At 40.8% G+C, this 27,548-nt stretch overlaps 2 protein-coding genes across 3 annotated transcripts in view; both read right to left on the reverse strand.

Moving 5' to 3' along the window:
* Window positions 1-5,026: 5,026 nt before the first annotated feature.
* On the reverse strand, window positions 5,027-11,866 carry LOC139384767 (hepatoma-derived growth factor-related protein 3-like). Its single transcript, XM_071129641.1, has 4 exons — window positions 11,129-11,866; window positions 9,063-9,139; window positions 6,141-6,279; window positions 5,027-5,635 (listed from the first exon to the last, which is right to left on the reverse strand). Exons 1-4 carry the CDS (start codon window positions 11,210-11,212, stop codon window positions 5,402-5,404), a joined length of 534 nt encoding a protein of 177 aa, XP_070985742.1. The 5' UTR covers window positions 11,213-11,866; the 3' UTR covers window positions 5,027-5,401.
* Window positions 11,867-22,367: 10,501 nt separating this feature from the next.
* LOC139384999 (basonuclin zinc finger protein 1) overlaps window positions 22,368-27,548 on the reverse strand; it is a 33,989-nt gene continuing 28,808 nt past the window's right edge. The window contains exon 5 of one of the 2 annotated variants that reach the window (XM_071129965.1): window positions 22,368-26,053. In XM_071129965.1, coding sequence (XP_070986066.1) covers window positions 25,255-26,053 — 799 coding nt within the window. In that variant the 3' untranslated portion in view covers window positions 22,368-25,254. The remainder of the gene's footprint in view (window positions 26,054-27,548) is intronic. The other variant, XM_071129966.1, reaches the window with a different exon arrangement.

Consider the following 27,548-nt stretch of genomic DNA (forward strand, 5'->3'; position numbering starts at 1 on the left):
TATTAACATCCCTGTCAGAGTATCATAATGTATTAACATCCCTGTCAGAGTATCATAATGTATTAACATAACATCCCTGTCAGAGTATCATAATGTATTAACATCCCTGATAGAGTATCATAATGTATTAACATCCCTGTCAGAGTATCATAATGTATTAATATAACATCCCTGTTAGAGTATCATAATGTATTAACATCCCTGTTAGAGTATCATAATGTATTAACATCCCTGTTAGAGTATCATAATGTATTAACATCCCTGTCAGAGTATCATATTGTATTAACATCCCTGTTAGAGTATCATAATGTATTAACATCCCTGTCAGAGTATCATATTGTATTAACATCCCTGTCAGAGTATCATAATGTATTAACATAACATCCCTGTCAGAGTATCATAATGTATTAACATAACATCCCTGTTAGAGTATCATAATGTATTAACATCCCTGTTAGAGTATCATAATGTATTAACATCCCTGTCAGAGTATCATAATGTATTAACATCCCTGTTAGAGTATCATAATGTATTAACATCCCTGTTAGAGTATCATAATGTATTAACATAACATCCCTGATAGAGTATCATAATGTATTAACATCCCTGTTAGAGTATCATAATGTATTAACATCCCTGTTAGAGTATCATAATGTATTAACATCCCTGTTAGAGTATCATAATGTATTAACATCCCTGTTAGAGTATCATAATGTATTAACATCCCAGTCAGAGTATCATAATGTATTAATATAACATCCCTGTTAGAGTATCATAATGTATTAACATCCCTGTTAGAGTATCATAATGTATTAACATCCCTGTCAGAGTATCATAATGTATTAACATCCCTGTCAGAGTATCATAATGTATTAACATCCCTGTTAGAGTATCATAATGTATTAACATCCCTGTTAGAGTATCATAATGTATTAACATCCCTGTTAGAGTATCATAATGTATTAACATCCCTGTTAGAGTATCATAATGCATTAATATAACATCCCTGTTAGAGTATCATAATGTATTAACATAACATCCCTGTCAGAGTATCATATTGTATTAACATCCCTGTTAGAGTATCATAATGTATTAACATCCCTGTCAGAGTATCATAATGTATTAACATCCCTGTCAGAGTATCATAATGTATTAACATAACATCCCTGTCAGAGTATCATATTGTATTAACATCCCTGTTAGAGTATCATAATGTATTAACATCCCTGTTAGAGTATCATAATGTATTAACATCCCTGTTAGAGTATCATAATGTATTAACATAACATCCCTGTCAGAGTATCATATTGTATTAACATCCCTGTTAGAGTATCATAATGTATTAACATAACATCCCTGTCAGAGTATCATATTGTATTAACATCCCTGTCAGAGTATCATAATGTATTAACATAACATCCCTGTCAGAGTATCATAATGTATTAACATCCCTGTTAGAGTATCATAATGTATTAACATCCCTGTCAGAGTATCATAATGTATTAACATAACATCCCCGTTAGAGTATCATAATGTATTAACATCCCTGTTAGAGTATCATAATGTATTAACATCCCTGTCAGAGTATCATAATGTATTAACATCCCTGTTAGAGTATCATAATGTATTAACATCCCTGTTAGAGTATCATAATGTATTAACATCCCTGTTAGAGTATCATAATGTATTAACATCCCTGTCAGAGTATCATAATGTATTAACATCCCTGTTAGAGTATCATAATGTATTAACATAACATCCCTGTCAGAGTATCATAATGTATTAACATCCCTGTTAGAGTATCATAATGTATTAACATAACATCCCTGTTAGAGTATCATAATGTATTAACATCCCTGTTAGAGTATCACAATGTATTAACATCCCTGTTAGAGTATCATAATGTATTAACATCCCTGTCAGAGTATCAAAATGTATTAACATCCCTGTCAGAGTATCATAATGTATTAACATAACATCCCTGTTAGAGTATCATAATGTATTAATATAACATCCCTGTTAGAGTATCATAATGTATTAACATAACATCCCTGTCAGAGTATCATAATGTATTAACATCCCTGTCAGAGTATCATAATGTATTAACATCCCTGTTAGAGTATCATAATGTATTAACATCCCTGTTAGAGTATCATAATGTATTAACATCCCTGTCAGAGTATCATAATGTATTAACATAACATCCCTGTCTGAGTATCATAATGTATTAATATAACATCCCTGTTAGAGTATCATAATGTATTAACATCCCTGATAGAGTATCATACTGTATTAACATAACATCCCTGTTAGAGTATCATAATGTATTAACATCCCTGTTAGAGTATCATAATGTATTAACATCCCTGTTAGAGTATCATAATGTATTAACATCCCTGTCAGAGTATCATAATGTATTAATATAACATCCCTGTTAGAGTATCATAATGTATTAACATCCCTGTTAGAGTATCATAATGTATTAACATCCCTGTCAGAGTATCATAATGTATTAACATCCCTGTCAGAGTATCATAATGTATTAACATCCCTGTTAGAGTATCATAATGTATTAACATCCCTGTTAGAGTATCATAATGTATTAACATCCCTGTCAGAGTATCATAATGTATTAACATCCCTGTTAGAGTATCCTAATGTATTAACATAACATCCCTGTCAGAGTATCATATTGTATTAACATCCCTGTTAGAGTATCATAATGTATTAACATCCCTGTCAGAGTATCATAATGTATTAACATCCCTGTCAGAGTATCATAATGTATTAACATAACATCCCTGTCAGAGTATCATATTGTATTAACATCCCTGTTAGAGTATCATAATGTATTAACATCCCTGTTAGAGTATCATAATGTATTAACATCCCTGTCAGAGTATCATAATGTATTAACATAACATCCCTGTCAGAGTATCATATTGTATTAACATCCCTGTTAGAGTATCATAATGTATTAACATAACATCCCCGTTAGAGTATCATAATGTATTAACATCCCTGTTAGAGTATCATAATGTATTAACATCCCTGTTAGAGTATCATAATGTATTAACATCCCTGTCAGAGTATCATAATGTATTAACATCCCTGTTAGAGTATCATAATGTATTAACATCCCTGTTAGAGTATCATCATGTATTAACATCCCTGTTAGAGTATCATAATGTAATAACATCCCTGTCAGAGTATCATAATGTATTAACATAACATCCCTGTCAGAGTATCATAATGTATTAACATCCCTGTTAGAGTATCATAATGTATTAACATCCCTGTTAGAGTATCATAATGTATTAACATAACATCCCTGTCAGAGTATCATAATGTATTAACATCCCTGTCAGAGTATCATAATGTATTAACATCCCTGTTAGAGTATCATAATGTATTAACATCCCTGTTAGAGTATCATAATGTATTAACATCCCTGTCAGAGTATCATAATGTATTAACATAACATCCCTGTCAGAGTATCATAATGTATTAATATAACATCCCTGATAGAGTATCATACTGTATTAACATAACATCCCTGATAGAGTATCATAATGTATTAACATCCCTGTTAGAGTATCATAATGTATTAACATAACATCCCTGTCAGAGTATCATAATGTATTAACATAACATCCCTGTCAGAGTATCATAATGTATTAACATAACATCCCTGTTAGAGTATCATAATGTATTAACATCCCTGTCAGAGTATCATAATGTATTAACATAACATCCCTGTTAGAGTATCATAATGTATTAACATCCCTGTTAGAGTATCATAATGTATTAACATAACATCCCTGTCAGAGTATCATAATGTATTAACATCCCTGTCAGAGTATCATAATGTATTAACATCCCTGTCAGAGTATCATAATGTATTAACATAACATCTGCTCTGCATAGCTCAGTTCAACTCTGTGTGTGATGCTGATTTGTTCAACTTTCACTACAACACACTACACGTATAAAGAACACAGGTCAAATGCTATGTGCACTTAAACAAAGCACTGAGAAACAAAACAGCTGTATTTGCACTAAGAAACAAAACAGCTGTATTTGCACTGAGAAACAAAACAGCTGTATTTGACCTGAGAAACAAAACAGCTGTATTTGACCTGAGAAACAAAACAGCTGTATTTGCACTGAGAAACAAAACAGCTGTATTTGACCTGAGAAACAAAACAGCTGTATTTGACCTGAGAAACAAAACAGCTGCATTTGACTTGAGAAACAAAACAGCTGTATTTGCACTGAGAAACAAAACAGCTGTATTTGACCTGAGAAACAAAACAGCTGTATTTGCACTGAGAAACAAAACAGCTGCATTTGACTTGAGAAACAAAACAGCTGTATTTGCACTGAGAAACAAAACAGCAAAAGCATAGCCAGCACTTTGAAGAACAAAAGCAAGAACATTTTCATCTGTGTAATGCAAGCACGAGTTAGACTTCCAATTTGAGAGGCTGAGGTCGGTCTTCTGGAATGCTACATTCCATCGAATAGATGTGCGTAATAGAGCCCAGTTGCTAGGCAACAGTGGTTGCTAAGCGAGGACGGGGTGGAGAGGGCTGTGGGTGACTTTTTTCAACCCAGGCCTCAATGGACACCACAGTAACATTACCTACAACCACCCTGCCTCTGTATGGGCCCATAGGCTTTGTGTTGTCCTGATGAAGGAAATACCATTCAAATGGAACTATCAGCGTTTCTCAACCCTGCGAGTTCACTTCATAATCATTATTTTTCAAGATATGCTGACGACTTGCAATGTAATGTATCAGTAGGCTTAGGATAGCTACCCCCCCTCCCATTGTTCCCCTGAACATACGCACCTGCACTCTGACCTTTTACCTTTAACCTATAGGTTAGCTATAGCTCCGGAGAGACTAGAGATAGATCTCAATAGTCTCACGTGGCTTCCTCTCATCTTATCGTTTGTTTCATTTAGCTGACATTGCTAAACAAGTGAAGACAGATACCTGGTTGGAAGGCATCCGTCATATTGCTTTCACCTTGTCCGGTCAGTGCAGATGAAGGAGAGGAGACAAGGAGAGGAGGCAAGGAGAGGAAGCAAGGAGAGGAAGCCCCTTGAAAGTTTTTAGATGCACTTTAGAGATGCCCCTGAAATGACCCTGTTGTCAACCATCTCATACAAAAAAATCAAAAAACACGCCCAAGACCATCGTGACATTTATGTTAAGCCAGTGTTCTTCAACCCTGTTCCTGGGTTCCCACAGGCTGGCAGACTTTTATATAGCCCAGCACTAACACAACTGACCAAACAAATCATCTATCAAGTCTTTGAACCAGGTGCGTTAATGCTGGGTTGGAACAAACATCTGCACACCCTGTGGGTCTCCAGGACTATGGTTGAGTTCTACAGGTTTACAGTGTGATAGAGTGTAATAACAGGTCTGATAACTAGTTTGTGATGACCTGGTACCTTAGAGGAGGCCGTCCTTTTCCGTTTGAACCCGGCCCTGTCTTCCTTCAGTTTGCCTTTGTCATCTTCCACCTCCTCTATGGAATCTCTCTCCTCTCCTTCACTGCTTCCATCTGCCACGTCTCCTCCTTCTCCCTCCGTCTTGGAAAAGCTCTGCTGCTGGATGGCCTGAGAACATAGGACAGAGTACAGTAGAATAGAGTACAACTTTATTGTCCACACAGAGTAGGAAATATACCTTTGGCTTCATAGTGACATGAGAAAAATCTACAAAACAGTACAGTGAGCAGACACTATTCACTGATGTGCTATTGAGATCAACTGAGAAAATATTGAGAGGAAAACAAATAAAATAGAAGTCTCTTCTATAAGGAACTCTCCAGGAGAGGACTGCACCAAGGTGAAGCAGCAGCCCATAATATGTAGACACTGGACTATGACAAGAAGTTATGAGACATCAGCAACTAAGATACAACTCTCGTGTGTGTGTGTGTGTGTGTGTGTGTGTGTGTGTGTGTCCTTGTTTCTGATGGCTTAGAAGTTATTAGTTATGAGTTGGGCTTATAAGTTATAACTGCTATTCAGAATGCACTGTCCACATATCTGGATGACTTTTGTATACTTCTGTATGTGCCGGCCAATCCATAAAAATGGACTGAGAAGCACGACGGACCTGATAGCTGGTGAATTTGACCCCTGCGTTGTTCTCGATCTCCCACAGACCCTCGTTGAAACCTTTCCTCTTGTTGGACTTGCCAAACTTGTCCTTGTACTCCTTGTATGGTAGGAGATCCCTGGGGCCCAGGAAGGCACTGTGGTGGGACAGAGATGGTGAGCAGTAATACCAACCTGACCAGAACCAAACCACTAACATTAATCTGTCATCACAAAAATGTAACTTACACTGAGTGTACAAAACATTAAGAACACCTTCCTAATATTGAGTTGCACCCCCCCTTTCCCCTGAGGGCAGCCTATATTCGCCGGGGCATGGACTCTACAAGGTGTTGAAAGCGTTCCACAGGGATGCTGGCCCATGTTGACTCCAATGTTTCCCACAGTTGTGTCAAGTTGGCTGGATGTCCTTTGGGTAGTGGACCATTGTTGATACACACGGGAAACTGCTGAGCATGAAAAACCCTGAAGCATTGCAGTTCTTGACACAAAGCGGTGCGCCTGGCACCTACTACCATACCCTGTTCAAAGGCACTTCAATCTTTTGTCTTGTCCAATCACCCTCTGAATGGTACACATACATAATCCATGTCTCAATTGTCTCAAGACTTAAAAATCATTCTTTATCCTGTCTCCTCCCCTTCATCTACACTGATTTGAAGTGGATTTAACAAGTGACATCAATAAGGGATCATAGCTTTCACCTGGTCAGTCTATGTCATGGAAAGAGCAGGTGTTCTTAATGTTTTGTACACTCAGTATATGTACTACAAAGACTCTGTCATGTAACTGATATACTCAAGTTGTGCTACTGTTTTGTGAAGTCAGCGTTCATGTTTATAACTAGAGTGTGTGTGCGAACAATAAATATATTCACTATAAAGTACCCAAGTTAAGATATTTAAGCAATGAGGCACAAGGGAGTGTAATATATGGCCAATTTACCACGGCTAAGGGCTGTTCTTATGTACGACACAACACGGAGTGCCTGGGCACAGCCCTTAACCGTGGTATATTGGCCATATACCTCAAACCCCTGAGGTGCCTTATTGCTATTATAAACAGTTTACCAATGTAATTAGTGCAGTAAAAATAAATATGTTGCCATACCCGTGGTATACGGTCTGATATACCACGGCTGTCAATCATCATTCAGGGCTCAAACCTTCCAGTTTATAATAGGCCTATATTATCTGCTGATCACTATAATACATTGTTATAACGGGCTCTGAGTGGCGTAGTGGTCTAAGGCACTGAATCGCAGTGCTAGCTGTGCCACTAGGGATTCTGGGTTCGATTCCAGGCTCTGTCGCAGCAGGCCGCGACCAGGAGACCCATGGCTTGGCGCACAATTGGCCCAATTGGGGAGGGTTTGGCCGGCAGGGATGTCCTTGTCCCATCGCGCACTAGCGACTCCTGTGGCGGGCCGAGCACAGTGCACGCTGACACGGTCGCCAGGTGCACGGTGTTTTCTCCGACACATTGGTGCGGCTGTGGGCATTGGTTGGGTTGTGTTTTGGAGGACGCACGTCTCTCGACCTCTCCCGAGTCTGTACGGGAGTTGCAGCGATGAGACAAGACCGTAACTACCAATTGGGTAGGTACCATGAAGAGAAAGGGGAGAGAAAGGGGTAAAAGTACTAAATAAAAAAATAAATACAGTGCTATAACTGTGTAACACCATAGGCCTCAGTGTAATAACATAGGCCTCAGTGTAATAACATAGGCCTCAGTGTATTAACATAGGCCTCAGTGTAATAACATAGGCCTCAGTGTATTAACATAGGCCTCAGTGTATTAACATAGGCCTCAGTGTAATAACATAGGCCTCAGTGTAATAACATAGGCCTCAGTGTAATAACATAGGCCTCAGTGTAATAACATAGGCCTCAGTGTAATAACATAGGCCTCAGTGTATTAACATAGGCCTCAGTGTAATAACATAGGCCTCAGTGTAATAACATAGGCCTCAGTGTAACACCATAGGCCTCAGTGTAACACCATAGGCCTCAGTGTAATAACATAGGCCTCAGTGTAATAAGATAGGCCTCAGTGTAATATCATAGAACTCAGTGTATTAACATTGGCCTCAGTGTAATAAGATAGGCCTCAGTGTAATATCATAGAACTCAGTGTAATAAGATAGGCCTCGGTGTATTAACATATGCCTCAGTGTAATATCATAGAACTCAGTGTATTAACATAGGCCTCAGTGTAACACCATAGGCCTCAGTGTAATAACATAGGCCTCAGTGTATTAACATAGGCCTCAGTGTAATAAGATAGGCCTCAGTGTAATAACATAGGCCTCAGTGTAATAACATAGGCCTCAGTGTATTAACATAGGCCACAGTGTAACACCATAGGCCTCAGTGTAATAACATAGGCCTCAGTGTAATAACATAGGCCTCAGTGTAATAACATAGGCCTCAGTGTAATAACACAGGCCTCAGTGTATTAACATAGGCCTCAGTGTAATAACATAGGCCTCAGTGTAATAACATAGGCCTCAGTGTAATAACATAGGCCTCAGTGTAATAACATAGGCCGCAGTGTAATAACATAGGCCTCAGTGTATTAACATAGGCCTCAGTGTAACACCATAGGCCTTAGTGTAATAACATAGGCCTCAGTGTATTAACATAGGCCACAGTGTAATAACATAGGCCACAGTGTAATAACATAGGCCTCAGTGCATTAACATAGGCCACAGTGTAATAACATAGGTCTCAGTGTAATAACATAGGCCACAGGAGATGCTTTTGGTAATATGCTTATCAACAAAAAAGTTGTAAAGGTGTGCATGTGTCCCAAATATTCCCTATGTAGTGCACTACTTACCCCATTGGGCTCTGGTCAAAGGTAGTGCACTATATAGGGAATAGGGTGCCATTTGGGACATAATAGTGTGTTGGCTTACGTTTCATGTGTGCCGAAGAAAAATATGGGATATTTATTAGCAGGTGGCTTGACAGCTCCCTCTGGAAGCTCATCAATCTAATGGGGGTAGAGAGAGAGAGAGAGAGAGAGAGAGAGAGAGAGAGAGAGAGAGAGAGAGTGATGTAGAGAGAGAGAGAGAGTGATGTAGAGAGTGAGAGAGAGATGTAGAGAGAGAGAGAGAGTGATGTAGAGAGAGAGTGATGTAGAGAGTGTGAGAGAGAGAGAGAGAGAGAGATGTAGAGAGAGAGAGAGAGTGATGTAGAGAGAGAGAGTGAGAGTAATGTAGAGAGTGAGAGAGAGTGATGTAGAGAGAGAGAGAGTGATGTAGAGAGAGAGAGAGAGTGATGTAGAGAGAGAGAGAGTGATGTAGAGAGAGAGAGAGAGTGATGTAGGCAGTGAGAGAGAGTGATGTAGAGTGAGAGAGAGTGATGTAGAGAGAGAGTGAGAGAGTGATGTAGAGAGTGAGAGAGAGAGAGATGTAGAGAGTGAGAGAGAGTGATGTAGAGAGAGAGAGAGTGATGTAGAGAGAGAGAGTGATGTAGAGAGAGAGAGAGAGAGATGTAGAGAGTGAGAGAGAGTGATGTAGAGAGAGTGAGAGTGATGTAGAGAGAGAGAGAGAGTGATGTAGAGAGAGAGAGTGATGTAGAGAGAGAGAGAGAGAGATGTAGAGAGTGAGAGAGAGTGATGTAGAGAGAGAGAGAGTGATGTAGAGAGAGAGAGAAAGTGATGTAGGGAGTGAGAGAGAGTGATGTAGAGTGAGAGAGAGTGATGTAGAGAGAGAGAGTGAGAGAGTGATGTAGAGAGTGAGAGAGAGAGAGATATGTAGAGAGTGAGAGAGAGTGATGTAGAGAGAGAGAGAGTGATGTAGAGAGAGAGAGAAAGTGATGTAGGGAGTGAGAGAGAGTGATGTAGAGTGAGAGAGAGTGATGTAGAGAGAGAGAGTGAGAGAGTGATGTAGAGAGTGAGAGAGAGAGAGAGAGAGATGTAGAGAGTGAGAGAGAGTGATGTAGAGAGAGAGAGAGGGGGAGTGATGTAGAGAGAGAGAGAGTGATGTAGAGAGAGAGAGAGAGAGAGAGAGAGAGAGATGTAGAGAGTGAGAGAGAGTGATGTAGAGAGAGAGAGTGAGAGAGTGATGTAGAGAGTGAGAGAGAGAGAGATGTAGAGAGTGAGAGAGAGTGATGTAGAGAGAGAGAGAGGGGGAGTGATGTAGAGAGAGAGAGAGTGATGTAGAGAGAGAGAGAGAGAGAGAGAGAGAGAGAGAGAGAGAGAGACTGTTATTACACTCATGTCAGATGTATCTGTTCATGGGATCTCAGGAATTAACCCATAATACAAACTGCAACAGTGTATGTGAACTGCATTAACACACTTTAGTATGCAGTAGTGTCATATCTCCAATGCTGTGTGTTGTCTACATATTCCAAACAACAGAAATAAGAGTGTAAAGTGTCAGTACCTTGAAACAATGTTGCAGATGCTAGAACACTTGAGGCCAACAGTGTAATCAGAACGCTTACAATGTAACATTGTTGTTGGAAAGGGCTCACGTCACCTGGTTACCTCAGGTCAAGTCTGACTGACTATAAAGGCTAGCTCTAGTAGGCTATACCAAATCGCTGCTACAGTAGCTAATTACTCTATAGGTCGATACAATTACAACGCTGTGCATTCAAGTGAATTTGTGGAATGTGGGAAATGAAAAGTAAAAACAGTACGTAAGGAAGAGACGGATTCAAAAACAGACGTAGTAGCACACCATTCAATAGCGCCCTCATTTCCTGACTGGGAAACACAGGGAAAATGTAAATAATGGTAAACATAAGAATGACTGGTTATTGTGGTTTGCAGCGTATCAAAATAGCGATCCGCAATAGCTGAATATGTGATGAAGGTAGGTAGGTAGGTAGGTACACTGTGAACTAAGCTGGGAAAGACAAACACGCATGGTGAAGAAGGATCCCATCGCATATATCCCAAAGCATCGGCGGTATTGTCTCAGGCAACCCCGCCTCCCTGCTTTTCAGCTCGGCTGCATCACCTACTCACCCTCGCTGGCCAGTGTGGGTATCCCTTCATCTTGGCAAAAACCAAATCTCCTGCCTTGTACTCCCGCGGCCGTGGACGAGCCATAATGACTGTGTGCCAGCCTACTCCAATTTGAGATGAAAATAAATTAAGGTGTTTTAGTTCGGCCCTCAACAGAGATGGGGATTATCGACCATCAATGTTTTGATAGCAAGACCGCAGTTTACACGTAAATAAATAATTAAAGCAAAGGATAAGGCCTGGAAACGGTGCCTCATGCACGAAAATGTGTAGATCTGCGCAAGAATACAGGTACAAAACCTAAATCCCAACGTCGAGAAGCTGTCACTGTAGTCCTTAGAGAGTGTTAATAATAATAATAATTTAAAAAACGTCCTTAATAGTGGATGTATTAATTTAAAAAGGACAGCGGCATGGAGAACATGGACTCTCACCAAAATTAGGCTACTCCTCAAATAGAGACAGAAAATATGGGTAATTCCTAGACTACATAACCAATTTCTTGCCTGTCCTTGCAGAGGCACAATTTAAAATGCAGTATTGTTTTCAATTACAGCCTACATTTTGAGTAGCCTGCGGGCTACTTAAATATGCTAAATAAATTATGGCAGAAAATAGGTCTGCCAGTGCCATAGTTGTCAAACTAACCCTAGTACTGCCAAAGTATATGCAGCAATATACTACCTTGTGCAAAGAACACCGCGATTAAAGAATCTGTAAGGAATTTTTGCTTCTGGGGGAGCCCAGATTATCTCATTGGATAGAAAGGGGCACACCTTCCCATGTACATGAGCATAAACTACAGTATATAGAGTGCCACAGTATGAGTCATAATACCCATAAAACCTAGCGGTCAAACAGGGAAATGGCTCCAAAATTTTTCCCACCATTTCTTTTTCCCTTGGGGGTATTTAGAAACACTTAAAATAAAGACTGTGTAAATCTCTAGTACAAGGTGACTTTTATCAATATATTTGCCTGTATTTACCCACCCAAAATGAAATGCTAATTAGCTGCTAATGTGGCTATCATAAAGAACTACAAATGCCATGATAATCTGGACAAGACTGCCGAATCAAGGTAAAGGTACGAATCTCTGGATTAACTATCTAATGTTAGATAAGTGTAGTAATGAATAATTTAGCTACATTTCTTTAAATGGACAATTCTTTGAACTGTCTTGTGCAAGTTTTAAATTGACACAATACCTGTTAGCAAAGGTGTCAGCTCGAGATGATGTGCAGGAGTTTGCAGGGATTTGTAATCTTGCATGATGTCTACTTTGATGCTAATTAGCATGTTCAAATCTGAGAGGAAATAGAGCCGAATAAATATATTGATAAAAGTCACCTTGTCCGAGAGAGATTTACATGGATATCAAAATGTCACGCCTGGGTAAGACTACACAAAACACAACCCTTATTTTAAGTGTTTCTAACATCCCCTATGCAAAAAATGAATGGTGGAAAAACGATTGGATCCATTTCCCTGTTTGACCGCTATGCTTTATGGGTATTATGACATCTCCACTGTGGGCTCTACTGTTAGCATAAATATTCCGATTTTATGAGTTAATGAACCATGCAGACAATACTAAAGCCAAAATTGAAGGTTCACATTTAGCCAGCAACTTCTGTATAGCCTCTTTTAACAGATATTGATTGCATTTATCTGATTCAGGGGCCTGTTTTTATTTTTTTTATTCCAGATTAATATGATCCGGTGTTTAGGTTGGGTTTTTGGTTAAAGCATATGTTGTGCTTCGGATTTAGGCCTATTCTGAATGGTTTAAGTGTTATAAAGAAAAGGGTTCATATGTAGAGTTTACAATGAACTATAACATATGTCCACATATGTTGTGTTTAATGGGGAAGGGACATGTACATCTAGCCATATAAAGATTAAGAGAGGAAGTCACACTCATCGAAAGATGTTCACTACAATCCAAGGTCACATAAATTCATGTTCAAACTCAAGAGGAAAATCTGAATCATGTGCATATATGTTTCAACCAGCAGATGGTAGTAAAACCTAAGCAATGCCAGAGAACCAAACCCTCATGGACAGCCAGGGCAGTTTCCAGGAGTGTTTCAGTTCGATTCAACATTTACTACGTTGCGTGACGGTTTGTACTGAACGACACGTTTCCCCAAAACGTTGGTCAACTTTCTTGAACAGACGTTGAGGTATATTTAATCAGTTTGGTGAGTGTATCGGAGTGTGGCTGGAAACAATGAGTGACGTATGACTATTTAAAGGGCAGCGGGGCATTCTGAACCCACAACCCAACCACTCCAGTTTTTTAACTGGCCATACAGAACAGTAACGTTTCCGTTTAATTGAACGTTGCACTCCGTTTTTTTGTACTGAATGCCGCCCAAATGATAACGGCGCGGTTCCAGGACACAGACTAAGCACAGTCAAAGAGTGTCTATTATATTGACAAGATAGTTGATTGACCATTCTAACAATGGAAATACATATCCTCAAATATGGTAGGCATGTAGGCAGGAGGCGAGATCTGGTGGGACCATTCTAGCCAATGAGAGGGCAGATACGTGATACAGTCAATAGAGATAGAGGAAACTGAGCTGCACTTCCTAACCTCCTGCCCAATGAATGACCATATTAGAGACACATATTTCTCTCAGATTACACAGATCCATAAAGAATTCAAAAACAAACCCGATTTTGATAAACTCCCGCAGTGAAATACCGCAGTGTGCCATCACAGCAGCAAGATTTGTGACCTGTTGCTTCAAGAAAAGGTCAACCAGTGAAGAACAAACACCATTGTAAATACAACCCATATTTATGCTTATTTATTTTCCCTTTTGTACTTTAACCATTTGTACATCGTTACAACACTGTGTGTATATATATATATATATATATATATATATATAATATGACATTTGTAATGTCTTTATTCTTTTGTAACTTCTGTGAGTGTAATGTTTACTGTTAATTTTTATTGTTTATTTCACTTGTGTATATTATCTACTTCACTTGCTTTGGCAATGTTAACAGATGTTTCCCATGCCAATAAAGCCCCTTGAATTGAATTGAGAGATAGAGGACTCATCTTTGTATCTGTGCCATTATAGCATCTGTGAAAGAATGGGCTGTCTTCATTTTATAGTACTCCGTTTTATTCTTCTTCATTTGCTGATTGTGCCCAACTCATAGGAATCCCCACCCATTTGACTCATTCAAAATGGTCGAAGCCCTCAATGGCAATGGCCATGTTAAAACAAGTTATATCAATGACGAGTCCTCTATCTATCTCTATGACAACAGGCACAATTTTGATATAAAGTTGTTTTTCTTAAAGTTGCCGAAATGCCACGTGCGTCAACTTATATCAGTGCTTTCCTCGTAACAACCTAACCATAACAAAACGTATATTTGATCAAACAAGCCATACATAGCTAAATATTATATTTTCTTTTAACCAAATTCGTCACTCTCTCATTGACCCCACATACAAACATTTCTCATTTTGTGGGTTTATTTTTCGTGGACAGATTTTGGGAAGAGTAAAACCTCTCATGTCTCCTCTTCCTCTCTGGCATAATCCTGGACCAACCCTGGAAGTGTTGTTTAGTCCATAAACTAGGTGTAAACTATGACTGTGAAAACAGCTCCAAATATTTACGCAACATGCAACAATTTCCACAATTTTACAGAGTAACCGTTCATAAATCAATTCATTAGGCCCTAATGTATGAATTGCACATGACTGGGTAGGGGCCCAGCCAGTCTGAATGAGTTCTTCCCCACAAAAGGGCTTTATTACAGACAGAAATACTCCTCAGATTCATCAGCTGTCTCAGACGATCATGCTGTTTAATCATCTTCTTGATACGCCACACCTGTCAGGTGGATGGATTATCTTGGTGAAGGAGAAATGCTCACTAACAGGGATGTAAACAAATTTGTGCACAAAAATATAGAGAAATAATATTTTTGTGCATAGGGAACATTTCTGGGATCTTTTATTTCAGCTCATGATACATGGGACCAACTCTTTACATGTTGCGTTTATATTTTTGTTCAGTATAATTATCACATTAAGCCTCACACATGTACGGTGTATCACGTTCAATATTTTTTTTCATGGTTTATACTTGATGATTTAATCAAATATTTAGTTCCATGTTGTGTATGGTACATATATGAAGACTTAAATTAGTAAAGTATTTTGGGAAGGCTCTTGGTAGGCTATAAACTGGTTAAGGTTATCATACTGGAAAGTGGAAATAATAAAAGATAAAAAAATAACTTCAAAGTTTTAATCTATTTGGGTTGAAAATGATTTTCCTCAAAATACGTGTTAACATTTGGATCCTTTGGATCAGGTGTTGTTACATAATAATACATAGAATTATAGGACCTCTATAGTGACAGTCTGATAAGGGTTGTCATTATAAAAAAGAATAGAACATTGTCATTTGGTGATTATCATTGTAAAGCCATTTTCACAAAGAAGACAGTATTATACCTTAAAAAAAAGGTTATTACTATATGACCTCTATTCAAACAGATCGTTATTTGTTTTGTTTTTCGCAGCTATACCCCCTTTTATACATATTAGTGCATAACTGGCAAACTGGGAAGGGTGGGAAGTGGGGTTGCTTTTCATCCACAATTTGCAATTCAAACTAGGTTGGTGCTAAACCTTATGGAGTTGTTAAAGGTCAATATCAAATCATTTCTGGGTAACAATTAAGTACCTTACTGTGATTGTCTTCAATTAAAATGATTTAAAAAATAAACAAAAATAGCTTCTTAGGAAAGAGCAATTGGCTGAGTGGGGAGGGGAAAACTGAAAACCAGCTGTTATTGGCAGAGATGTTTGGAACTCTCTTCATTGCTGGTCTATTAACTAACTTACCACCTGGTGATGTCACCAGGCACGTCAAAACACCATCCCACCAAAACATGCTGACATTTAATTTCTTACACTACCAGGCAATTTTCATAATTTTCAAAATTTCACAGTATTATTCCAATCTCATAGTGTGGAAATATCTCAAACTGTGTTTTTAGAGGTCAAAATGTGCCATGTTTTTTTACCCCCTACCCCTTTCAAATATACTAAAAAGGTTACATTTATTATTTTTTTATTTTTTTTGGCATTACATGTTTTTATTTCCTACATACAAAATTGGCCTACTTACTCCTAATACACAAGTTTTAGAATCCCTTATCTAAAAACACTATCAATGTCTGACATTGAATTGTTGTCTTTTTACTCTCACTGTTCTGCTGTAGGCCTTGACTAGAGGACAGAGAATATGGTGCTATCCCTGAGACAGAGTGGGTGATGTAAGTTGTCCAGCACTCCAAAATGTTCCTTCTTCCTGTCTCCCCACGCCTCCCCAGACTATTAGTTGTATTAGTTGGAACAAAAGTCATCTGCTGTCCATCTGGCTGCAGTGCCGGGGCGGTAATACCCCTTATATTCAACAGCTTCCCAAGCCCCTGTGGACAATCAATTTTACCCTCTGCCTCACCCTCCTCCTTTCTCCCCCTCTCCCTGCCCTCCTCCCACTCTCCCTTCCCTCCTCCACCTCCCGTCTCCCCTTCTCCCTGCACTCCTCCATAGCCCAAGACTGTGAGGTGGGATCTAATGTCAGTGCCCCCAGAAAATCCCCCCCCCCCCCCTCTCTGGAACATTTGAGGCTCAAAAGCAGCAGCAGTGCTCATGAGGGTCTGTTGTTACAGTGGTTGGACTCATAGTGGTGTAGTAGGCTATAGAGCTGAAGAGAGAAGGGTGAAGACTAGAATCTAATCACAGGAGGCTGCTGAACGGCTCATAATACTGTCCGGAACATAGAAACCACGTGATGTATTTGATACCTCTCCACTTATTCCGCTCCAGCCATTACCACGAGCCTGTCCTCCCCAATTAAGATGCCACCAACCTCCTATGAATCTAATGTAGAAAAAAATATGTTGATTTGGTAAACAACAGTTATCTGTAGTTGTCAGTCATGCATACTATTAACCTTTTTTCTTCTAATAAATCATTATTTTGGAACATACTTCTCTTTGTGGATATGGTTTCTGCTGCAGTTGTTCCTAAACTTATTTTGTGCCATGATTCATCACCTGAAGCTGATGCACAATTTTCATTCCAACCTCAAGATAAACAGAACAATGTTTCTAGCTATACCGCCTAACCTTCGGTTGCGACTCAGTAGGAATTGGCTGCGATCCACCAGTGGGTTACATCCCACCAGTTGGGAACACAGGATACCAGAAACAAAGATTCCTCCTCAGGCTATGTAGCCAACAAATATTACTCCATCACCACTTAACAAGTTGGATACAAATGTTTAAATTCTGCTGTGAACAGTGTGTGGAGTGAAATGAACAAGTGATCCACCTCCTACAAGGTTTTCTATGGTTAGTGTCGCCTACATACAGTGCACTGAGGGGACAGAAATAACCGTCGCACCCCCTTTGAGTGGTACTACATTCCCACACCAGCAATAAAGGATCGAGGCACTTGTCGGAACTGGGCTTTTCAGCAGCAGCCAAGTGGTAATGGCCAGCTCTGTGTAAAACATGTAAATGGAAGCTGTGGGTTGACTGAAAATGAAAAGTTACGCAATCAGCGCTTTCATCCTCTGTTTTGCAGCATTAGTTTTATTTTAACGTACACTTTGTTTCGTTACGCAACAGATTCATCCTCCTCACCTCGGGGTGTGGACGTACCGGAACTACTCCTACCACCATAACTACTCCTACAACCAGAACTACTCCTACAATCAGAACTACTCCTACCACCAGAACTACTCCTACAATCAGAACTACTCACCAGAACTACTCCTACCACCTAAACTTCGCCTACCACCAGAACTACTCACCAGAACTAACTACTCCTACCACCAGAACTACTCCTACCACCATAACTACTCCTACAATCAGAACTACTCACCAGAACTACTCCTACCACCTAAACTATGCTTACCACCAGAACTACTCACCAGAACTAACTACTCCTACCACCAGAACTACTCCTACACTCAGAACTACTCACCAGAACTACTCCTACCACCTAAACTTCGCCTACCACCAGAACTATTCACCAGAACTAACTACTCCTACCACCAGAACTACTCCTACCACCAGAACTACTCCTACAATCAGAACTACTCACCAGAACTACTCCTACCACCTAAACTACGCTTACCACCAGAACTACTCACCAGAACTAACTACTCCTACCACCAGAACTACTCCTACCACCGGAACTACTCCTACCACCTAAACTACGCCTACCACCAGAACTACTCACCAGAACTAACTACTCCTACCACCAGAACTACTCCTACCACCGGAACTACTCCTACAATCAGCACTATTCCTACCATCAGAACTACTCCTACCATCAGAAATACTCCTACCGCAAGAACTACTCCTACCATCAGAACTACTCCTACCATCATTTTATTTCACCTTTATTTAACCAGGTAGGCTAGTTGAGAACAAGTTCTCATTTGCAATTGCGACCTGGCCAAGATAAAGCAAAGCAGTGTGACACAGACAACAACACAGAGTTACACATGGAGTAAACAATTAACAAGTCAATAACACAGTAGAAAAAAAAGAGAGTCTATATACATTGTGTGCAAAAGGCATGAGGAGGTAGGCGAATAATTACAATTTTGCAGATTAACACTGGAGTGATAAATGTCCAGATGGTCATGTACAGGTAGAGATATTGGTGTGCAAAAGAGCAGAAAAGTAAATAAATAAAAACAGTATGGGGATGAGGTAGGTAAAATTGGGTGGGCTATTTACCGATAGACTATGTACAGCTGCAGCGATCGGTTAGCTGCTCAGATAGCAGATGTTTGAAATTGGTGAGGGAGATAAAAGTCTCCAACTTCAGCGATTTTTGCAATTCGTTCCAGTCACAGGCAGCAGAGAACTGGAACGAAAGGCGGCCAAATGAGGTGTTGGCTTTAGGGATGATCAGTAAGATACACCTGCTGGAGTGCGTGCTACGGGTGGGTGTTGCCATCGTGACCAGTGAACTGAGATAAGGCGGAGCTTTACCTAGCATGGACTTGTAGATGACCTGGAGCCAGTGGTTCTGGCGATGAATATGTAGCGAGGGCCAGCCAACTAGAGCATACAGGTCGCAGTGGTGGGTGGTATAGGATCGGTAGGATAGTCAGTTTTACTAGGGTAAGTTTGGAGGCGTGAGTGAAGGAGGCTTTGTTGCGGAATAGAAAGCCGACTCTAGATTTGATTTTAGATTGGAGATGTTTGATATGAGTCTGGAAGGAGAGTTTACAGTCTAGCCAGACACCTAGGTACTTATAGATGTCCACATATTCTAGGTCGGAACCATCCAGGGTGGTGATGGTAGTCGGGCGTGCGGGTGCAGGCAGCGAACGGTTGAAAAGCATGCATTTGGTTTTACTAGCGTTTAAGAGCAGTTGGAGGCCACGGAAGGAGTGTTGTATGGCATTGAAGCTCGTTTGGAGGTTAGATAGCACAGTGTCCAAGGACGGGCCGGAAGTATACATAATGGTGTCTTCTGCGTAGAGGTGGATCAGGGAATCGCCCGCAGCAAGAGCAACATCATTGATATATACAGAGAAAAGAGTCGGCCCGAGAATTGAACCCTGTGGCACCCCCATAGAGACTGCCAGAGGACCGGACAGCATGCCCTCCGATTTGACACACTGAACTCTGTCTGCAAAGTAGTTGGTGAACCAGGCAAGGCAGTCATCAGAAAAACCGAGGCTACTGAGTCTGCCGATAAGAATATGGTGATTGACAGAGTCGAAAACCTTGGCAAGGTCGATGAAGACGCCTGCACAGTACTGTCTTTTATCGATGGCGGTTATGATATTGTTTAGTACCTTGAGCGTGGCTGAGGTGCACCTGTGACCGGCTCGGAAACCAGATTGCACAGCGGAGAAGGTACGGTGGGATTCGAGATGGTCAGTGACCTGTTTGTTGACTTGGCTTTCGAAGACCTTAGATAGGCAGGGCAGGATGGAAATAGGTCTGTAACAGTTTGGGTCCAGGGTGTCTACCCCTTTGAAGAGGGGGATGACTGCGGCAGCTTTCCAATCCTTGGGGATCTCAGACGATATGAAAGAGAACAGGCTGGTAATAGAGGTTGCGACAATGGCGGCGGATAGTTTCAGAAATAGAGGGTCCAGATTGTCAATCCCAGCAAATTTGTACAGGTCCAGGTTTTGCAGCTCTTTCAGAACATCTGCTATCTGGATTTGGGTAAAGGAGAACCTGGAGAGGCTTGGGCGAGTAGCTGCAGGGGGGGGGGGGAGGGGGAGCTGTTGGCCGAGGTTGGAGTAGCCAGGAGGAAGGCATGGCCAGCCGTTGAGAAATGCTTGTTGAAGTTTTCGATAATCAGGATTTATCGGTGGTGACCGTGTTACCTAGCCTCAGTGCAGTGGGCAGCTAGGAGGAGGTGCTCTTGTTCTCCATGGACTTCACAGTGTCCCAGAACTTTTTGGAGTTAGAGCTACAGGATGCAAATTTCTGCCTGAAGAAGCTGGCCTTTGCTTTCCTGACTGACTGCGTGTATTGGTTCCTGACTTCCTTGAACAGTTGCATATCGCGGGGACTATTCGATGCTATTGCAGTCCGCCACAGGATGTTTTTGTGCTGGTCGAGGGCAGTCAGGTCTGGAGTGAACCAAGGGCTATATCTGTTCTTAGTTCTGCATTTTTTGAACGGAGCATGCTTATCTAAAATGGTGAGGAAGTTACATTTAAAGAATGACCAGGCATCCTCAACTGATGGGATGAGGTCAATATCCTTCCAGGATACCCGGGCCATGTCCATTAGAAAGGCCTGCTCACAGAAGTGTTTTAGGGAGCGTTTGACAGTGATGAGGGGTGGTCGTTTGACTGCGGATCCGTAGCGGATACAGGCAATGAGGCAGTGATCGCTGAGATCCTGGTTGAAGACAGCGGAGGTGTATTTGGAGGGCCAGTTGGTCAGGATGACGTCTATGAGGGTGCCCTTGTTTACAGAATAAGGGTTGTAACTGGTGGGTTCCTTGATGATTTGTGTGAGATTGAGGGCATCTAGCTTAGATTGTAGGACTGCCGGGGTGTTAAGCATATCCCAGTTTAGGTCACCTAACAGAACAAACTCTGAAGCTAGATGGGGGCGATCAATTCACAAATGATGTCCAGGGCACAGCTGGGAGCTGAGTGGGGTCGGTAGCAGGCGGCAACAGTGAGAGGCTTATTTCTGGAGAGAGTAATTTTTAAAATTAGTAGTTCGAACTGTTTGGGTATGGACCTGGAAAGTATGACATTACTTTGCAGGCTATCTCTGCAGTAGACTGCAACTCCTCCCCCTTTGGCAGTTCTATTACTCCTACCACCAGAACTACTCCTACCATCGCTGGTCCATTTCTGTCTACAGCCTCTGACAATGGCTACCTGCCACCCCGAGTTAAGGTTAGGTTAAAAATCCAATTTTAAATAGATCAATTGTAGAAATAGGCTTGGTTTATGACTTTGTGGCTGTTGTAACTAGTGAAGACCCCTCAATCAATAACAACACACTGCACGGTGACCTCACAACAGTGATTCTTTTTTTATTTGACCTTTTATTTAACTAGGCAAGTCAGTTAAGAACAAAAAAGGTGCCATTATGTCCCAAATGTCACCCTATTCCCTATATAGTGCACTACTTTTGAGCAGGACACATAGGGCTCTGTGAGCAGGACCCATAGGGCTCTGCTCAAAGTAGTGCACTATGTAGGGAAAAGAATGCTATTTGGGGCACATTCAGTGTTCTACCTGGTATGGAACACTAGTAGGCCTTAGGAGATAGACGGGGCACAAAACGGGAGAAAACGCTTTGAAACAGAAGAGGTCCAACAAGAACACTCATTTCATTTGTACCGTTTCAAAGCGTTTTCTGTTTCTTGCCTACTGAACATGATTCTACTATGCAGTCATTTCTATTATGTAGTTATGTATAAAACAAATACTCCTGTAAATGTAGCTTTTATATAATGGAGGATGAAGTAGTGTTTTTTAATTCCCAGCACCACAAAGAGAAGACAATGTAATAACTGTGTGTTAATATTACTAGATATTGGCACTGGAAATATTGTGTATAAAGCAGATTCATATTTTGTTACAGGTGGCTAATCATATGATAGTATTTACTTTAAGAAAACAAAATAGATAAATACTATATATGAAATGAGACCAAAGCGTGCTAACAGATATGGCTTTTTATTGAGTAGGAACGAATATTGTAACATTAAATCAAAAAACACATGGTTTATTTTTACAAATCCATACAACTTCACAAAGAAATGTATATTTTATCTAGCTCAATGTAATTAAATACATATGGTCAAATATACACTGAGTGTACAAAACATTATGACAGACTGACCAGGGGAATCGAGGTGAAAGCTATGATCCCTTATTGATGTCACTTGTTAAATCCATTTTAAATCAGTGTAGATGAAGGGGAGGAGACAGGATAAAGAAGGATTTTTAAGCCTTGAGACAATCGATTGTCTCGAGACATGGGTTGTCTGTGTGCCATTCAGAGGGTGAATGGGCGAGACAAAACATTTAAGTGCCTTTGAGCAGTGCATGGTGGTATGTGCCAAGCGCACCGGTTTGAGTGTCAAGAACTCCATGCTGATGGGTTTTTCACGCTCAACAGTTTCCCGTGTGTATCAAGAAGGGTCAACACCCCGAAGGACATCCAGCCAACTTGACACAACTGTGGTAAGTATTGGAGCCAACATGGGCCAGCATCCATGTGGAATGCTTTCGACACCTTGTAGAGTCCATGCCCGACAGATTGAGGCTGTTCTGAGGGCAAATGAGGGGGGTGAAACTCAATATTAGGAAGGTTTTTTAATGTTTGTACACTTGGTGTATATGCAGAATACCTAAACCAAAAAACTATTGTGAAATAATACAAGAACGTAACTTTGGACATCCTTTTCCTCCCAATAAACATCTCTTAGGATGCAGAATGAGTCTAGTAGAATTAGCATATTTGATACATTATACGTGTTTTTTTTATTTTTAGATTACAAATGACTCTATTCACAAAATATACAATTCAATAATTATTTAGGTACCATATGTTTTGAAGGGTGTGTGGACATTGGGCCCTGGCTACTTATCTTTCAGTTAGGTTTTGTTTTTCTCAGTGTTTGACTTGTTCACAGTACAATATCATATGATCCAACTCTTGGAGACAATGACCGTCTGTCTGTCTGTCTGTATGTCTAGAATGATGCCCTCACCCACTCTAGTGCACAAGATGTGAGCAGATTTTAGTACAAAAGACCATGAAAATATATAAAAGTTCTTCCAATAAATGTTTTCTTCCAAGAGTTGTAATAGCTTTTTAAGAGCCCAAGTCTGAATACTGACTTTTCTGTGATGCATTTTCAGATAAGAGCGTCAAGAGAAGGCTGTTTTAATACTGCAAGCCTCAAATATACGGTGTCCATATTAGGACAGCCTCAATCTCGGCCCAACACTGAGGCTATCCTAATAGGGACACTGTACTGCATGAGGCAGTTGGATTCGTATGCACCTCGGGACTGAGAAATCTTTGGTCAACGTTATCACGCTAGCATAATGCAACATCCAGAAACAGCAACGATAGGAGAGGAACAGAACCACACATACAACATCAAACAATAACTTATATCCATCAAGTTCACAATACTTAGAAAACTTTTTTTTTTAAACAAAGATCTTTACAGACCACAGTCCAAAGAAACTAACGTACTTCTAGAATGTCACAGACGCTTTTGATCGGAACGATACGTGTAAACTCACAGGGAAAGTCGACGATAACTACCAAGAAGAACACCGAAAATATTTAACTTGTTATAGTTGATAACCAGTGGTGTAAAGTACTTAAGTAAAAATACTTTAAAGTACTACTTAAGTTGTTTTTTTTTGGGGGGGGGGGGGGGGGGGGGATCTGTACCTTACTTTTAATTCACTACATTCCTAAAGAAAAAAAATGTACTTTTTACTCCAGACATTTTCCCTGACACTCAAAAGTACTTGTTCAATTTTGAATGCTTAGCAGGACAGGAAAATGGTCCAATTCACGCACTTATCAAGAGAATATCCCTGGTCATCCCTACTGCCTCTGATCTGGCGGACTCTCTAAACACAAATGCTTAGTTTGCAAGTTATGTCTGAGCTTTGGAGTGTGCCCCTGGCTATCCGTACATTTTAAAAACAAATGGTGACCCCTGGTTTGCTTAATATAAAGAATTTGAAATTATTTATACTTTTACATTTACTTCTGATATTTAAGTATATTTAAAACCAAATACTTTTACTCAAGTAGTATTTGGGTGACTCACTCGAGTCATTTTCTATGAAGGTATCTTTACTTTTTCCACCACTGTTGATGACTGGATATAAGTGTCACTTGAACAGTATGTGATTTAGAAACTGGCAGGTGATCCTAAACTGGATGTGAGTAAATTATACTAGACTGTAAGGCAAACTATTTAGAATTAGTGCATAGAAATAAAAGAGCTAGAGAGAGGGGTTGAGATGCACAACGTTTTAAAAGATGATGCATGATTTTTAAGTGTTTTAAATCAAGACAAAAATTAATGATGGGAAAATGACTTGTCAATTTCGTGTCCAAAATAAATTGTTGTTTTTCTACATGTACCATCAATAAATATCAATTTAAAAGAACATATTTAAAAAATGTTGGCAGGGGAAAGGAAACATAATTAGTTGAAAATGAGTGTCCAAGGAATGGAATGCAGAAGGTCTTCATGTGTACCTCAGAACAATTTCAGGTTGCTGAACTTGACATACCTGGAGAAATCCACTCAACATTCAGGGAGATATACTGTCCTGTAACATTTGCACAAAAAAAGCAGATACAATCTGCCATAACAAAGAAAAATACAGCTGGATTCCACAATCCCAAACTCACTACAGACATTGCCCCCTAAAAAACAATGGATTTTTTTTCAAAAAGTGCTAACCTGTTAGCCTGCTAGCCTGTTCTGGTGTCAAATAAACAAAGACTAAAGATTACAGTGAGAGTGAATCAGGGTCTGTGTGAGCTGAAGCTCAGGCAAGGCCCTACTCCTGGTCTAGAGTGGTGCCGCTGCCACTGCCAGTCAGGTTGCGGTGCAGGTTGGGGTTCTGACTGTGTCTATTGCGGCTCCGTACTGACGAGAACGTGGTGTCGCAGCCTGGGACTTTACACTTGTGCAGCAGGCGCAGGTGGACAGTCTTGTAGTGGGCTCTGAAAGTCCCCTTGTTGCTGTATACCTTCTGGCACACGTGGCAGGTAATGGGTGAGCCACCTCCGCCCCCCTGCGGCCCCATCTGTCCTCCCCCCCCACAGCCCAGGGTCCTGTCCCCGCCCAAACTTAATCCTTCCCCAACGGGACCTCCTAGACCAATCCCGTCGCAGCTTTCCCCATCGCTGTCTTCCTCCATTGGCAGAGGCTCCTCCTCTAGCCCCTCCCCTTCCTCGCTGCCTGCCCCATCCGAGTCCCAGGAGGAAGGGGCGCTGCCGCCCCCACGAGGAGGTACAGACGATGACGTACTTAGGTCCAGTACCGCCCCCTCCTCCACCCCTCCTCCTCCTTCCAGTTCCTCTCCTGCATTCTCCCCTGTCCTTTCGTCGGCCATCTTGCTCATGGGGAAGACCAGGCCCATGCGGTTGTGTCCTCTGAAGATGACGGACGTCTGGCTGCCTGTGTCTCTCTGGAGCTCTCTATCCCTCTGGAGGTCTCTCAGGTCCTGGCGGTAGTCCAGGCTGACAGGGTCTTTGTCCCTGCAGAGGGAGGCTGGGGAGTAGAGGGAGCGGGGTGATGGGCTGTACAGGTCTTTGGTCAACAGCTTGTGGTGGAGGTTGAGGTTGGAGCTGTGCCTGAAAGACACAAAATGTAGGAAAGGTTGTTCCTTGGTTGGTGTTTTTTCAAAGGTACCTTTAGCAATTGTTCTATCTTTAATTGACTATTCATCTCTGTTAAATAAGTCTGTAACTGACGTATATGTGGTTGCTGCCAGTTTGGTGTGGTTTTATTAGATAATCTGAAAATACAGTGCCTTGCGAAAGTATTCGGCCCCCTTGAACTTTGCGACCTTTTGCCACATTTCAGGCTTCAAACATAAAGATATAAAACTGTATTTTTTTGTGAAGAATCAACAACAAGTGGGACACAATCATGAAGTGGAACGACATTTATTGGATATTTCAAACTTTTTTAACAAATCAAAAACTGAAAAATTGGGCGTGCAAAATTATTCAGCCCCCTTAAGTTAATACTTTGTAGCGCCACCTTTTGCTGCGATTACAGCTGTAAGTCGCTTGGGGTATGTCTCTATCAGTTTTGCACATCGAGAGACTGAAATTTTTTCCCATTCCTCCTTGCAAAACAGCTCGAGCTCAGTGAGGTTGGATGGAGAGCATTTGTGAACAGCAGTTTTCAGTTCTTTCCACAGATTCTCGATTGGATTCAGGTCTGGACTTTGACTTGGCCATTCTAACACCTGGATATGTTTATTTTTGAACCATTCCATTGTAGATTTTGCTTTATGTTTTGGATCATTGTCTTGTTGGAAGACAAATCTCTGTCCCAGTCTCAGGTCTTTTGCAGACTCCATCAGGTTTTCTTCCAGAATGGTCCTGTATTTGGCTCCATCCATCTTCCCATCAATTTTAACCATCTTCCCTGTCCCTGCTGAAGAAAAGCAGGCCCAAACCATGATGCTGCCACCACCATGTTTGACAGTGGGGATGGTGTGTTCAGTGTGATGAGCTGTGTTGCTTTTACGCCAAACATAACGTTTTGCATTGTTGCCAAAAAGTTCAATTTTGGTTTCATCTGACCAGAGCACCTTCTTCCACATGTTTGGTGTGTCTCCCAGGTGGCTTGTGGCACACTTTAAACGACACTTTTTATGGATATCTTTAAGAAATGGCTTTCTTCTAGCCACTCTTCCATAAAGGCCAGATTTGTGCAATATACGACTGATTGTTGTCCTATGGACAGAGTCTCCCACCTCAGCTGTAGATCTCTGCAGTTCATCCAGAGTGATCATGGGCCTCTTGGCTGCATCTCTGATCAGTCTTCTCCTTGTATGAGCTGAAAGTTTAGAGGGACGGCCAGGTCTTGGTAGATTTACAGTGGTCTGATACTCCTTCCATTTCAATATTATCGCTTGCACAGTGCTCCTTGGGATGTTTAAAGCTTGGGAAATCTTTTTGTATCCAAATCCGGCTTTAAACTTCTTCACAACAGTATCTCGGACCTGCCTGGTGTGTTCCTTGTTCTTCATGATGCTCTCTGCGCTTTTAACGGACCTCTGAGACTATCACAGTGCAGGTGCATTTATACGGAGACTTGATTACACACAGGTGG

The sequence above is a fragment of the Oncorhynchus clarkii genome, chromosome 26 (assembly GCF_045791955.1).
Source record: "Oncorhynchus clarkii lewisi isolate Uvic-CL-2024 chromosome 26, UVic_Ocla_1.0, whole genome shotgun sequence".
Lineage (NCBI taxonomy): Eukaryota > Metazoa > Chordata > Actinopteri > Salmoniformes > Salmonidae > Oncorhynchus > Oncorhynchus clarkii.

What these genes read in the sequence shown, in the direction of transcription:
- LOC139384767 (XM_071129641.1), bottom strand. Translation starts at nt 11,212, where the DNA reads ATGGCTCGTCCACGGCCGCGGGAGTACAAGGCAGGAGATTTGGTTTTT. An exon ending in ACCCACACTGGCCAGCGAGG is followed by an intron (nt 9,140 to 11,128) that starts GTGAGTAGGTGA and finishes TACCCCCATTAG; the next exon opens with ATTGATGAGCTTCCAGAGGG. An exon ending in TCAAATTCACCAGCTATCAG is followed by an intron (nt 5,636 to 6,140) that starts GTCCGTCGTGCT and finishes CTATGTTCTCAG; the next exon opens with GCCATCCAGCAGCAGAGCTT.